Below are 15,328 nucleotides of genomic sequence, written 5' to 3' on the forward strand. Positions count from 1 at the left end.
TCTCTGCCCCTTTTCAATAAACTCTATTTCCTCACTGCAAGCCTCAAGTGGTCTCTATTATCTGCCTGGTTTGGTGAGGGAATTTTTCTTCTCACAAGAGCCGTGAGCTCAAGTACAGCCTACACTCTGAGGCTACATCACATCAGAACTGGTTTCAACTGGAAGGACTGATGCTGAAGCTGAAACTCCAATATTTTGGCCATCTGATGTGAAGAGCTCACTCAATGAAAAAAGACACTGATGCTGGGAAAGAACGAGGGCAGGAGGAGAAAGGGGCTACAGAGGACAAGATGGTTGGATGACATCACTGACTCAAGGGACGTGAGTGTGAGAGATAGTGGAGGACAGAGAAGCCTGGCATGCTGCAGTCCATGGGGTCACAAACAGTTGGATTCAACCTAGCAACTGAATAACAAGAATCAAGAATATTATTTGATATTGAAAGCTGTACTTTTCCCACAGCAACCTCCCTCCAAAGTGAGGAAATCATGCGTCTTGACCATTTAAATTAGGAAATCCATGCAAATGCAGAGGTATTTCGGAGTAACTGGGGCGCTCACATTTTGCCTGTGCATTTGGGGACAGACTCTTAGTTTAAGACTGATTGAGAGAAGAAGAAAAACCAAGCAAACCCAAACAAGGGGTCTCTGGCACATGATTCGCAGAGTGTGTCTGGGGTCTGCTCCTGGAGAGGAGGTGGCTGCCCACACGACCGCGCAAGAGCTGCCAGCTGGTCCCCTGGGCCCTCACCATTCAGCAATGCTCCTGTGCGCACGGATCACGGACGTCTCGATGTCGATGGGGTGGTAGCGCATGCCCCTCAGCTCCAGCGTCTCGTCCAGAGACCCCACCACGTACAGCGCATCATGTCGCTCTGCAGATGGCACAGTTCACCACCTCAGCATGGCTCCCGTGCTGAAGCCTCCTGCCGTGCGCACCCACGTGTGAAGAGTACAGAACAACTTCTACTATCTCGGAGACAAGGCAGCAGCTACAGGGGCTCCCAAAGTTCTGACTGCATCTGGCCAGCCTGCTGTGGCTGTGGACTCTGTGACCTTGGGGGAATGTATGGGGAGGCCGTGATACATGGCTGGTGAGACATGCCCATGGCTCTGCCTGGGGGGCCCAACAGCCTCCCCCAGAACCCCCACACCCTCAGCAGAGGTCAGGATCCAGGAACAGTGAAGAAAAAGGAACAACTTTCAGAGAAACCATATCAGAGCACCTAAAGAAACCAGCTCCTGGGAAGGGGTGAGGTGAGTTGGCAGGAGGTCCCAAGACACTGCCTGTAGGGGCTCCTGGCTGTGGTAGCCCCAAGACTGGGGGTGAGCACTGCATAGGACCTCTCACCTCCGCTGGCATCGGTGAGCTCTGTCCTTCGAAGGAAGCCCAGGAAGCCAGTCCTCGCCCAAACAGTCTGGGTGTCTCCGAAACTCAGCCGGGCACTGAAGTGGTCGGCATGGAGCCCCTCTTCCCCGTAGACTGTGTAGTACCCGGTGGCATTGTGGGGGCTGCTCACCCAGATCTGGGGCCCAGAGCACAAGGGGGTCATTCATCACAAGTGCCAGGCACTGTGTGTCCCAAGACACGGCAGCACACAGTGGGGTGGGGGTAAGGGGCTTGAAATAAGTCACAAGAGAGGCCCAGAGAGCAAAGAATTCTCTCCTTCAAACAAACCGTTCCCCTCCTAGGACCCCTGAGTGACAGTTGCAGGACTGCAGCGTACAGTTCATCGCAAAGAATGAACTGGGAGCAACCCGCATGCACACCCAGGGGCCAGCGAGAGGTGGGGTCCCCATCCTCACCTCCCCCAGGTGCGAGTCTCCCAGGGGCCCTCTGGTCTCTGTGTGGGCGATGATGACCTTCACTCCAGGGAGAATCTGGAAGGAGAACCATGCTCGTCAGAGGGAGCGTGGCCCTCCTGACGCAAGAGCAGCAAAAACAACGCCCTTTGAAGATGATCTCAAGGACGTGACTCATACACGGCCATGACCAGGTTCAGAACCCGACCTAAATCTGACTGAATTTTAACAGAAGTAAGAGATTTTAATAAATAAAAATAAATTGTGAATCTTAGCAAAATCATCCAGCTCCTGAGAATGAACTCTATTTTGGACATGGAGAGGGGAGGAGGGGATCTTTCCCTGAGGCCCCTGTCGGGGCTCTTGAGGCCAGGGAGTCCAAACACAGCTCGGCTGGGCCCCCACCCACCCCAGAGTTTCTGGTTCTGGAAGGAAACCTGGCCACCAAGAGGCATTCCTGCCCTCAGACTTGGGGCTCCATGCCCACCAGAGGCTGTGGAGAAGGCTGGGGAGGGTGCTTCATGTTCAGCACCCCAACCCAGGGCCTGCGGCCCCACTGGACATGGGACTGACCACCTGGCTGCTTCTGGGTACCTATTCTGTGTCCTTAGTTTCCCTGGGTGTAAAACAGGAGATGACAGTGGAGCTTTCCAGCAGGTGGGGGAGAGGCGAGGGGTCACGGAAGGCTGGTCGGGCTCTGTTCTGTTGCCCATGGGATGCTGCTGAGCCTCTGACCTCCCCCCGTGTTACCAACCTGGACCCTGAGGACCCAGAGCTCTTCCCAGAACCCCAGTCCATCAGGCCCAAGTTATTGTAACAGAGAAATAACAGGGGGGGAAGTCCATCAAAACTGAGTGCAGAGCCACATGTGATTAGAAATAAAAATGTACCAGAAAGAATTAAGAACTGCTTTGAGAAAAACCACCATGTTTACAGAAAGGAAAATGCAGATTGTAGTGGGACACGTCTGTGCACCCAGGGAAGGGTGGGGGAGCCCAGGACCATCTCCAGCCCCCAGCCCCTCCCTCCGACACCTACACTCTCCCTCCTCCCCTCCGCTCCGTGAAGCTCCAGCCACACTAGCCTCTCTGTGGTCCCGGGACCTTCACACCAGCTGAGCCTGCTCCTCTTCTGGGGCCGCCCTCAGGAGGTGCACAGCCCCTACTAGCTCCTCTCCCACACTCACCTGGGCTCGTCAGTGCTGCCCCCGCTGCCCTGTCCCTCTCTGGGCACGCCCTGCCTCCTGAGAGGCAGACACGTGCACAGCGTGTGTGAGCAGGGCTAGAGGCTGTGCTGACTCCACTCTGTCGCGCATCCCCCTCAAGTCCCTCCCCCTTCACCCTGCCTGACCACTCCTTCCTCCGAACCTCCCCTGGTTCTGAAGATGCCTGGTCTCCTGGGTCTATGCCTGCTAAGCCCTCATGGTGGCCCACAGTTTTTCCCTAGGTGCCCTTGGGTGGTCTCACGGCCCCACCACCTAAGCCCTTGACACAGCTCATGTGGTCGAACCAGGCCTGGACTGCTTTAATGGTGAACTGCCACTGGGGATACTGCCTAGCTGTCACCTGAGCCAGGGGAGAAGCTCTTCCAGGCCCCAGTGGGCTGCTCCAGGTGGCACCAAGGCGCCAAGGCCTCAAGACCCTGCAGTGCAGTTCCTGCAGGTCTGCATCTGAGGTCCTCCCTCTGGGCTGGAGCTCAGATGTGGACAGAAAGATGTAGAGAGTGTGTGAGCATGTACGTGTGTGCGTGTTGTATGTGAGTGTATGTGTATAGGTGTGTGAGTGTATGTGAGTGTGCATCTGTTTGTATGATGTGTATGGGTGTGTCTATATGTGGGTATGTGTAAGTGTGTCTGAGCTTGTGTGACTGTGTGAATGCATGTGAGTATGTGTGTGTATGTGTGTCTGTGTGCAAGTGTGTATGTATGTGTGTGTCTGTGAGTACATGTGTGTGTCTGTGTGAGTGTGTGTGTATGTGTATGTGTGTGTGTGTGTGCGCGTATGCAAGGAGGTGAGGCCAGCTGGACCTCAGGGGACATAAGCTGGAAGCCAAGCCCCACGCCACTACCTTTCCAGACTCAGTCAATGGCAGACTGTGCGGAGAGCCCCGTTCCACCAGACGTACCCTACAAACGAACAAGAGAAACAAATAAAATTGACTACACAGACAGCAATCTCTAAAGAAGGCAACTCATAAGGTAATCAGAATTGATCAGCACTGTGACGGGCAGTCCCGTGACGGCAGCCAAGCCTTTAGCCTTGGATCGTGACCTTGCTGTGACCTTGGGACAGTGACTTCAGGTGCCTGGCTCAACCAGCAGCGCTCAGGTCAGGAGCCCCTGGCCAGCTGGCCTCGCCCTCCAGGAGGGTCCACCACGGTTTCCCTCAAGCTGAATGTGAGGGTCAGAATCTGGCTCTAAAGCCAGGGGGGACCCAGGCCTCGAGGCACACACCGTGGGGCCCCCAGGACACATGTGCTGACAGGATGTCTACATCCTGCCTGGAGACGGGTCTTCCTGTTTTTTACCCATAAAAATCCCAGTGTCAAATGCTCGGTCACTCTTGGAAGGTCGGTCCCCTCCTGGTCGTGGGAACAACTGATTAAAGGAGGACATGGTGAGACTTCCCTGCAGTCCAGTGGTTAAGAATCCTCCTGCCCATGCAGGGGCCATGGGTTCAACCCCTGTTTCGGGGAGACCCCACATGCCGAGGGGCAACTAAGACCACGTGCCACAACTACTGAGCCCAAGCACCTAGAGCCTGTGCTCTGCAGAAGCCACCGCAATGAGAAGCCTGAGCACTGCAGCGAAACCCAGCACAGTGAATAAAAAATAAAACAAAATAACTTTTTTAAAAAGGAAGAACACAGTGGGCAGGGGAGGCCCAGGCTGAAGGGGGCTGGGGGCTGTTACCTGTCATGGCGCAGTGCCCTCATGTCCACATAGACAGTTGTGGGGTCTGGGCCGGCCGTGCCCTGCAAGGGGAGCAGAGGAACGTCCGCTCAAACCTCACGCCCATCGTTTCCAGGGGTGTGGCATGCACACAGGCACAGCTCCTCCCAGCCAGGGGGCGGGGCGGGGGCGGGAAGGCAACTGCTCTGCCCCCAGCAGGTGTCTGCCTTCCTCCAAACACCTACAAGACTTGCTGACATGGCGGGAAGCCTCCCCTAGCACTGAAGGGAGAGATCAAGGCAAACAATCTCACATTTCAGTCCTGACAGCTTCGATTCCCACTGGTCCCTGAGAAAACACCACCATGGGTTTGGGGGCATTTCCCTGAGCTGTGCTTGCTCAGACCTAATTCTCTTAAGGGCTGAGCACAGCGTGGCTCCTTCAGGGGCGAGGCCTCAGCAGGACATTCAATGATGTTCCCACTCCATTCCTCTCACTTGACACCTGACGTTGGCCCTGACAGAGGACAGCACGTCCCTTCTGTTAAGACACTGAACATCAAAGTACACAGACACTCCGCCCCAACACCATTCTCTGGCGATCCCAGACAATGTCACCAACGTCTGCCCTGGAATGAAGACGGCTCTTCCTCCAGAGGCAGCAGACTGTGAATGCTAAATACTTCTGAAAATACTCTGCTTTTAAGCTCGTTTTTACAAAGGAGCAAGACCACGAGAGGCCACATGAACTCACAGAAGCACAGAGGCACCTCGAGGTCAAGGTCAAGGTCATACCTGCTCAGCCAGCTTTCCCAGCCTGTTGGGCTGACAGACACAAAGGAGGCCAGCAGAGCGAGACAGGGAAGAGACGCCACAGGAAACACAAACAGAGAGCATAGGCACGTGAGGAAGGAGCTGAGAGAGAGCAAAAGGCATCACTGCATCGAAGCGCACAGAGCAACAGCCAGGCTCCTGCTGACGTTTCCAGGAAGGAGGAGCCAGCTCCCAGACGCTGAGCGGACAGAAGGGCCGCGCATACAGCCACCAACCCCACGCCACCAGTCGAGGTGCAGTCACACCATCGACATCAGAAGGGATCTCCCAAGGGACCCCTTCACCTCCTCCTGCTATGCAGTAAGGGTCCAAGCGAGACCTGGACGGTCGGCATCTATACTGTGGAGAGGATGTCACAGGAACACCTGGACAACAGGATGCTGATCTCCCCAGTCCAGACACGCCCTGCACCTGGCAGGCATTGGTCAGGACCGGGGCTGGGGGACGAGGGACTGTGGTTCTCTTGAGGCCTTTCCTCCCAACAACCCTGAATGTAGGAGCAGGTGCATGCAATGCATTTTAGAAAGAAGTGGGATTGAGATACCAGCCAGAAACCTGGAAAAGAGCCCCAGCCCCCTGAAGAAGCAGAACACTGCTACAGTGAGCTGTTCTGAAACTTTGTTTCCTTTTAAAAAGTAAAATACCTCAGTGTTTCAAGAATGAGTTTAGGGCAATATAAATGATCACACTCATTAATGTTTCCATTTAAAATTGCCAGATGTCTCACAAAACAATAAACTCAATCTTGCTTTGGAATATTAGCTGCATACTGTGTCCAGCTTATCAATTCCTCTCAGTAATTGTCACTGTTCAAAAACAACTGGTGCTTTTTCCAAATAAGCCTTTGTTCATCAAGAACAGAATCTATTTTAAACAAAAATGCTCAGTTCTCAAAGCCATACTTGGAAAATCAAAAGGCTGGAGGCCAGAAGGTACCAAGGGACGGGGCGGTGCAGGGCGTGCACAGGCGCCCAGAGGAAGCCCCGCGGCCTTACCTGGAGGCAGATGGCCACATTGACCCTGCAGCCGAACGTGGTGCTCACGGCGCGCGCGGGCAGGCCCAGGTCTCTGAACAGCTTGGAGAAGGACTGTGTGAGCGCGATTCTGGGCCGCTCCTCAGCCACCACCATGCAGGTGCGCACACACGACAGGTTCACGCCCTTCATCTGCGGGAGGAGCGTGCATGCCACGCCTGCGTCTGCGCGCAAGGGCCAAACCGCACGGAGCCCCGCCCCCTGGGTTCCGTGCCTCCGCGTCCTCCGCTGCTACACTCCAGCCCCAGGCCCTGGGGACCATGAGGCCTCAGAGATCCCTCGGTACGCTCAGAGCCAGGGTCGGACCCACCCCTCATCTCCTCCCAGAAGAAGTGAGGGGCCGCTGCGGGGTGCTCCACAGGTATGTGTGGGGGTGGAGCTCACAGCCCGGGGCAGGGCCCCCAGGGAGGGTTTTCTGTTTCCAGCCCCCTCTTCCCACCGGAACTGTCCCTGGGGTCTCTCCAGGCCCGCCCGCACTCACTCTGAGTGCCGCTGTCTGCGCACCCAGGCCCCGGGCACACATCTCCATCACCGAGTAGGAGCAGAACGTGACGCGTGCCTTGTACTGGCTGACGGCCCACAGCCACAGGGACACGTTGGTCTCCAGCTCCGGCGGGGGCACCAGCACCGACTGGTGTCCAGAGTAGACGCTGTGACAGCGACAGGGAGGGGTCAGCACTACACCTCACCCCTCAAGGATCTGCCCTTCCAGGCAGAGTCCGCCCCTCCTGCTCTGGTCAAGTCGGGGTTTCGGTGGAAAATGTGGGACGCAGGTCCGCCCACCAGCATTCAGGGGCCCAGGGTCTTGGTGAGGGACCCACTGTGGGCAGGGCTAGGTTCTATTCATGAAGATGGGTCCCTACTTCCCTGTCCTGGATGGAATTCGTAGTAACACAGAGTGTGCATTTAATAAAAATGCACTTCTACCCTTTAACTCCACTTCAGACCCACACTCCAGCTGCCGGCACACTCACACACACCAGCCATTCAGCGTGTATCCTCTGCTTCCTGGACCCTTAACAATATATCTTAGAGATGGGTGGGGGTGGGACTTTAGAGAAGCGGTTCAGTTAGCAGGTGGTAAGGAGTGGGTGGAGCTGTACCTGAACACCCATGGTGCACGTGCCTGTACACTCACCCTCCACTCACCTGACATCCACCCTCCACTCACCTGCACATCCAACTTCCACTCACCTGACACCCACCTTCCACTCACCTGCACACCCACACTCCACTCACCTGACATCCACCTTCCAATCACCTGCACACTCACCCCGCACTCACCCAACACCCACCCCCCACTCACCCGACACCCACCTTCCACTCACCTGACATCCACCTTCCACTCACCTGACATCCACCTTCCAATCACCTGCACACTCACCCTGCACTCACCCAACACCCACCCCCCACTCACCCGACACCCACCCTCCACTCACCTGACACCCACCCTCCACTCACCTGACATCCACCTTCCAATCACCTGCACACTCACCCCGCACTCACCCAACACCCACCCCTCACTCACCCGACACCCACCTTCCACTCACCCGACACCCACCTTCCACTCACCTGCACACACACCCTCTACTCACCTGACACCTACTTTCCACTCACCTGCACATCCACCCTCCACTCACCTGACACCCACCTTCCACTCACCCCACACCCACCTTCCACTCACCTGCACATCCACCCTCCACTCACCTGACACCCACCTTCCACTCACCCGACACCCACCTTCCACTCACCTGCACACACACCCTCTACTCACCTGACACCTACCTTCCACTCACCTGACACCCACCCTCCACTCACCTGACACCCACCTTCCACTCACCCGACACCCACCTTCCACTCACCTGCACACCCACCCTCTACTCACCTGACACCCACCCTCCACTCATCTGCACCCCCACCCTCCACTCACCTGACACCCACCCTCCACTCACCTGACACCCACCCTCCACTCACCTGCACATCCAACTTCCACTCACCTGACATCCACCTTCCACTCACCTGCACAACCACCCTCCACTCACCTGACACCCACCCTCCACTCACCTGACACTCACCCTCCACCCCCCTGCACACCCACCCTCCACTCCCCTGACACCCGCCCTCCACTCCCCTGACACCCGCCCTCCACCCCCCTGCACACCTATCCTCCACTCACCTGACACCCACCCTCCACCCCCCTGCACACCCACCCTCCATTCACCTGACACTCACCCTCCACTCACCGGACACCCACCCTCCACCCCCCTGCACACCCACCCTCCATTCACCTGACACCCACCCTCCACTCACCTGACACCCACCCTCCACTCCCCTCACACCCACCCTCCACTCACCTCACATCCACCCTCCACTCACCTGACACCCGCCCTCCACTCACCTGACACCCGCTGTCCACCCCCCTGCACACCCGCCCTCCACTCCCCCTGACACCCGCCCTCCACTCACCTGCACAGACACCACAGGGCGAAGCCGAGGCCACAGTAGGGGTCGAGGCAGATGGCGATCTGCCTGGAGGGGTACAGCTCACACTGCAGCTTGATGGAGCGGCACAGGGCGCTGGTGGCCGCATGCGACATCTGAAGGAGTAAAAGCCCACATACACCAAAAACCCCCAGGAATGCACACTAAAAACCTTCTAGGCGAGACATCAGGGCGATAAAGAATTTTAACAGAGCTTTTGGTGACAGACTCATCCAAGCCACCTGGTTGTCGAGGCCAGAGTCATGAATCAGAAAGTTTAGGTATCACCATAAAACATCAAGACATGCATTACTCTTCAGGCTAACCTAATTTTGGGGTTTACTGATATTTAACACAAGCTTTAAGGAGCAAAACTGCTGCTTCTAGCCTGGGAGGAAGCAAGGCCTGCACAGACCCGCGTTAGCACTCTCTGGGTCAGGACAAGGCGGACAGGGGCTCCAGCCAGAGGACCCACCTTCACACCCGCCAGGATCCCGGTCGTTGACACGCTGAAGTCCAGGTACGCGAGCACATCCGGGGACGGGGGCCTGAAGACGCTGGCCACCTTCTTCTTGGGTATGTCATCTGTGGACCAGGAGACACGGGTGGTGTGGATGCCACTTCAGGGCTTGCAGGGAAGGGGAGACAGGACTGCCCCTGGGGACAGGGAGCTCAGAGCAGAGGTCAGGCTGCATGTGGACATGGGGAGGCCGCGTGGAGAGGACCCTCGCTAACCGCACTGAGCGGGTGGCGGCTGACAGTGGGCGTGGTGGACACGGACGGGAGAAGGCAGCCCGTGACAGCCCCCGGAAAGCTCAGAGGGGCAGAGACTGTGCTGGGTCCCGGAGCCTGTGATGAGCCACGCTCGTTGCCATTTGTGCGCACAGCGAGCACTGAGAAGTTGGGTCAAGCTCCCTCACCCAACTTCATCACACCCCTCAGGACCACGGGGCACAGCGCTGACCGCGCACAGGTGGGCACAGGTGAGGCGGGGCAGGGAGCGAGCGAGGCAACAGGATGCCTTCGAGCCCGTTTGCCCCGAGCCCAGCCCCCCTGCCACCAGCTGCCTGGGCCAGCTCCCAGTGCCTGCAGTGGTATCAAGCAGGTGGTCACGGACACTCGGTCCTAAACCTCCTCTTGTGGGCGATGCCCTGGTGGGTAAGGTGCAACGCGGAGCGATGGGGAAGGAGGGACCCTGTCTGTTCGCCAGTGGGCACCTGTGTGGCCGTGTACCCTGAATTCCCTACAGAGCCTGCTGGTCTGGGGTGTCCTGATGGGGAGGGGCTGGGACCTTCTCAGCCCTCAGGCTGACCCAACAGGCCCAGGCAGAGGGCCCATGTGACTCCTGGGGGTCCGGGAAGGGTCTGTGCTGTGGGAGCTGTCTGGTCCCCACAACTGCCCACTGCTGTGTGGGCGCTGAGTGCAGCAGGAGGCGTCTCTCTGCAGGCACATGGCCTCGGAAGGACCTCTGCCCTCCACTGGCCACCCTCTGCTCTGGGTACCCGCTTTAGGCTTGAGGTGCTGGATGGGCTGCCGGTGCCCCACTGGCCAGGCTCCTCTCACCACCGACTCAGGCTCCCTCACCCAACTTCTGTATTTGGGTGGTGACAATGCAATCCCTACAACACAAGAAGCAGAGGGCAGATCCCAGGCGCAGCACACACACCTGTGTCCAGAATGGTCGGCCAGGTCCTGGCGTCCACGGTGGCTGCTGCTTCTTTGGACCTGAGCAGCCGCATGATGGCCTGCGTGGTGAGCACGCACGCAGACTTGCTGACCTGCAGGACACAGGGTTGAGGGCACAGCTGAGACAGCACTCAGGAGCAAACCACGCTCAGGCCTACCACGCTCAGGCCGCAGCGCCCACCTACCTCCACAATCATCTTGACGGTAGGAAGTGTGGTGGCAAGGTTCTGGGGGTGTGGGGGCCGCACGGTGACGGGCACGCAGCCACAGTACAGGCAGCCGTAGAAGGCAGCAATGAGGTCCACCCCTGGAGAGACACGATCAGAGGGTGTCAGTGGGTCAAAGGCAGCCCCAAATGTCCAGGCTGTGGGTCTACCTACCGTGTGTGAACTAAACCACCCTCTCGCATCACAGCGCACACCCCAAACAGCGCTGCAGGGAGGGACAGGTCGCCCCGAGCCTAGACCCAGGGAGACAAGGAGATGGGTGGGGTGCAGCCACAGCCCAGAGGAGCCTATGGCGGATGGGAGGCCCAAACCTCATGGAGCAGTGCGTTCTGCCCTCCGGGGCACTCTGTAGGTGGGTGGGCGAGGTTGGGAGGACACTCTGAAGGTGAGCTGCCCACCCAGAAACGCCACACCTCCTCCTTGCATCTCCACCCTAACGTGGGGACCAGTCCATCCCTGGCGAGGCCCACACCCCCAGGGAGGGGCCAGGATGCCCCTGCCCTGCTCTCAATCTCTCAACGCAAAGTGGGACCACTCACGGCTCCTTCAACTCATCTATGTATTTAAAATTCTCCATAATTAAAACCAGGGGGAACTGAACCACACTTAAAACCCAGCTTTCCCATTTTGACCTCATTCAGACTTAAGACCACCTGCACCCACACCCTAGAGGCCCTGAAGACACTGCCCTCAACTGAGACAAGGCCCTGCCTGGCATCACTAGGCTACAAGACATCAGGCTCAGGCTGTTTTGATTATAGAGTCAAAATAAATACGCAATGTTTGACCCAGCTTGTGGGTTTCACCACACTACAAGTCCCTGATGCTCCATCAGGGCCAGGAGCGCTCAGTGTGGTCACTGTCATGGCCCAAGCTCCTCCCCCAGGGACCAGCCATCCTCACTGTGCCTGTGGGCAGCTCAGGGGACAGATGAGCTGACAGGAAGGCTGACCCGTTCGAGCATCCTCATACCAGCATGGCCATTCTGCCCAAGGTGCCACACAGCAAGCACCGCCAGCAGCTCAAACCCTCGAGCTCAAACAGCTCACGCTATCCCCTGCCTGCGCCCCACTTCCTGCAGCTCCTGCAGGGTCACACGCCCCTCACAGGAGATGCACACCAGGTCCTCTGTGCACCTGCAAACACCTGCCCCCTCCCGCCTCGAGCAGGGTGCGGTGCGGTCTGCCCTCCAGCTGTCAATCACACTCTCCTCCTGCTACGAAGTTTTTAAAATGTACATTCAGACCTTCACCACGCACTATCACTTTTTATGAATAGTGTCAAAAATGCCCCAAAGCAGAGAGCAGCGTCAGGCCCTGTCCGTCTCTCTTCCTATCACCTCAGCATGTCCACCCGCGCCCTCCCCCAGCCTGCCAGTGTGACCCCAGGCCTCCTCTCAGTCAGTGCTGCGTGCCCTGCACTGAGTCCAAGGATAAGAAAGGAACGGGGACTGCGATCAGTTCTGGACAAAAACGACCTCACATTCCTGGAACAGGAACAAGCAGGAGTGACTGTGATGCCAGTGGGAGTCCTGGAGCGTCCACGTCACCTAGCGTCCATGTCAAGAAACCCGGCAGGCTCTGTGCAGGGAGCGCTCCACAGCAGCCCCGGGATTAAGCGCCCAGCACAAGCCACGTCCCACCAGACACGCTGAAGGGAGACGGTGCTGCAGGGCTGGGTTCCCAGGAGTGGCACCGTGGACACGTGAAGGAAGCCATCATGCAGGAGACCTGAGTCTCAGAGAACAGCCCCCAAAACAGGACTTCAGGCATTCCAGAAGCAGGAAACAGAGGAAGAAAAGGCAGTAATGAGAAAGAACATTTTCCTGAGAGGAGGATTAAGTGGGTAAGAAAGCGAGAGAGGACCCAGACCCGGGCATTTCCTAGTAAAACTCCTGAGCTAGAACCAACAAGCTTCCAGGTGAAACAACAACAAACACGAAGTGGGGAGGGGAGGGGAGGGTGGGCGCTGATCATCACCTGCAGCCCTGCGGGAGCACCTGCAGAAACCTGGGATTCCTGGCCCAGGGAAGGACAGGCTGCCGCTCAAAGTGCAGGGCCTTCCAAGTGCCCCTCACCTGGGCGCCAGACACAGGAGAGAAACTGCCAGGACTGAAGCCCCGAGACGAGGCGGGAGAGGGCAGGGCGCAGGAGCAGGAGAGCAGCGCCCAGCAGGCGGAGCAGAGCTGCCGCAAGGACAGGGTGCCGGGCTGCGAGGGGCAGGCGGGGCTGGAGGGAGCGTGGGAGGACCTGGAGCCCCAAGGGCACGGCCATCCTGATCAGGGAGGCCCCAGAGGAGGTTGTCTCATCCCCACCCCTGGGGGTCTGATCAGAGAGCAGCTGAGGACTTGGGACCAGCAATCCAGCCCAGCTTGGGACGACCCATGGCGGGGCAGAGAAGACGACGGGAGAAGGGAGGCTTCCTGACGGTGGCCAAGTCCCATACAAAGTACAAGAAAAAGAACCAGAGGTCGATCATCATATGTCCAGAAAAAGACAGCAGATAAGAACTGCAGCCCTTTCAACATGTGCTAAGATGCAATACATTAAGAAAATGATACAAGATACAAGAGAATGACCGAAATGAGAATTAAAACAAACAAATGAGGAAAGAACTAGAAGTTATTTTAAAAAACAATTCAGAAACGGAGATGGAACTAGAAGGAGCCCAAGAGCCAACAAGACAAGGGACACAGAGAACGTGGAAAATGACGAGAAGAGCTAACACAGGGGCGATGGGAGCAGCAAAGAGAATGAACGCCAAGAAAATCCAAGCAGAGGCAGAGAGAAGACACTGATTCTAGAAAACTCCCCTGAGATTAGAAGGCAGGCTTGCAGCTTGGTATTCACAGGCACTTTACATGTTGTGTGGCCCTGCCTGCAGGGAGAGGTGAGCACAGCTGCCCTCTGTGTGGGAACGCTGACCTGTAACAATGTCACAACCACACGGAGGACTTTGAGAAGGGAAAGTGTCCTCCTACCACTGAGAGCAAAAGCGCAGGTGAGTCACAGAGGAAGAAAATTAGATCACAGTCCAACCCGATGCTTGAGGCCGGGAGAAAATGGACACGTTTGAGGCCTCAGCAGGGATGACTATTGCCACAAAGTGTACAGACTGTCACCAACAAGCCAGAGCTCAAGGGACACTGTCCCCATGAACCTTCCTGAGAAACCAGCCAGGGACAATGCAACAGTACCACTGGGACAGAAAGATGGAGGTGTGCATGGCTGGAGGGCTCTGAATACAGGCCTGGTGGACTGCAGGTGAGGAGAGGCCAGCTTCAGTTTCCGCCCCCCACCACCACCCCATGAGACAGCACAGCTACAGGGAGAGTGAGTGGAGGAAGCCTGTGTGAAAACTCACATGGGGTGGGGGGGGCGGTCATGTATGACTGCCATTATTTGGGGGTCCTGCATGTGACACAGGATGAAGCACGTGAGTAGTCCAGGCACATGTGAGTTCTACAGACTCTCAACCTGACCCTCGGTACAAAAGGAGACAGAGACATCATGGAGACGAGGTTCAGTGAAAACCTATAACCCTGAGTCTGAACGACTGGGACACAGCATGAACTCAGGAGACACTGCCTCTAAGAGAAGCTATGACTCTCATTTTCCAATTGGAACTCTGATCACAGAAAGGGTTAATGGGACAGCGGCCAGCCCAGGAAGGATGAGCTCCTAGTGCCCAGACTGGTGCTGTCAACACCAGGCTCCATGGAGGACTGGCCAGGCACCTAGTTCCAGCCGACACAGGAGGCAAGGTCAGGACAGGAGGTCACACCCGAGGGCCCAGGAGCAGCTCCCACGGGAGTGCGACAGGGCACAGAGCTCATTTCACTGACAGCAGCAAAGACGCAGCATCCCACTTTTCACAGCAAATTCTACCACTGGGTGACCAGATCCTATTCAGGGGAAGTGTCTATTTAGTTTTATGGCTGGTCAGAGTTAACACACCACCGTTTAGTGACCGCTAAGGAGTTAATGAAGGTGGGACAAGGTCATCGATAGGAGCTAATGTGCTAATTCTACAAAAGGAGGAAGCACCCGAGGACATTCAGGGTCTTGCAAGGGGAGTGAGTCTGATGCGGGGTTCCTCCTGGGAGCCCAGGAGCAGCCACCCGGCATACACAAGCCACTCCAGACAGCAGGGATGCTCAGGACCCAGGGAGAGATGGAAAGAGGGCAGCCTGCAGGTTACAGAAGCTGCTCATTGCGGTGGTCAAACTATAAAGAAATGGGAGGAATGATGACCATGGAGGTCAGGACAGAGGCTACTTCAGGAGGATGGAGCAGGTGGTTGGGATGGGAAAGCCAAAGATCCATCATTTGACCTGGTTGCTTTATTTTTGGTAATAAAACAGGGTGGGGGGAGG

At 57.0% G+C, this 15,328-nt stretch overlaps 1 protein-coding gene across 7 annotated transcripts in view; it reads right to left on the minus strand.

Annotated features, from left to right (window-relative positions):
- Nucleotides 1-15,328, minus strand: part of DIP2A (DIP2 acetate--CoA ligase A) — a 120,932-nt gene that overhangs the window by 4,127 nt on the left and 101,477 nt on the right. For 6 of the 7 annotated variants that reach the window (XM_086317106.1, XM_086317030.1, XM_086316828.1 and 3 more), the window contains 11 exons: nt 10,912-11,033; nt 10,707-10,818; nt 9,516-9,625; nt 9,026-9,156; nt 7,041-7,209; nt 6,521-6,691; nt 4,714-4,775; nt 3,870-3,927; nt 1,806-1,880; nt 1,351-1,525; nt 751-874 (listed from right to left, as the gene is read on the minus strand). In XM_086317106.1, the coding sequence (XP_086173232.1) occupies nt 751-874; nt 1,351-1,525; nt 1,806-1,880; nt 3,870-3,927; nt 4,714-4,775; nt 6,521-6,691; nt 7,041-7,209; nt 9,026-9,156; nt 9,516-9,625; nt 10,707-10,818; nt 10,912-11,033 (1,309 nt within the window). Of the gene's footprint in view, nt 1-750; nt 1,056-1,350; nt 1,526-1,805; nt 1,881-3,869; nt 3,928-4,713; nt 4,776-6,520; nt 6,692-7,040; nt 7,210-9,025; nt 9,157-9,515; nt 9,626-10,706; nt 10,819-10,911; nt 11,034-15,328 lie in introns of all 7 variants that reach the window. The other variant, XR_015132663.1, reaches the window with a different exon arrangement.

This window comes from Bos grunniens, chromosome 1 (assembly GCF_055505025.1).
Source record: "Bos grunniens cultivar Pamir isolate PY7600 chromosome 1, Bosgru_T2T1.0, whole genome shotgun sequence".
NCBI classification, from domain to species: domain Eukaryota; kingdom Metazoa; phylum Chordata; class Mammalia; order Artiodactyla; family Bovidae; genus Bos; species Bos grunniens.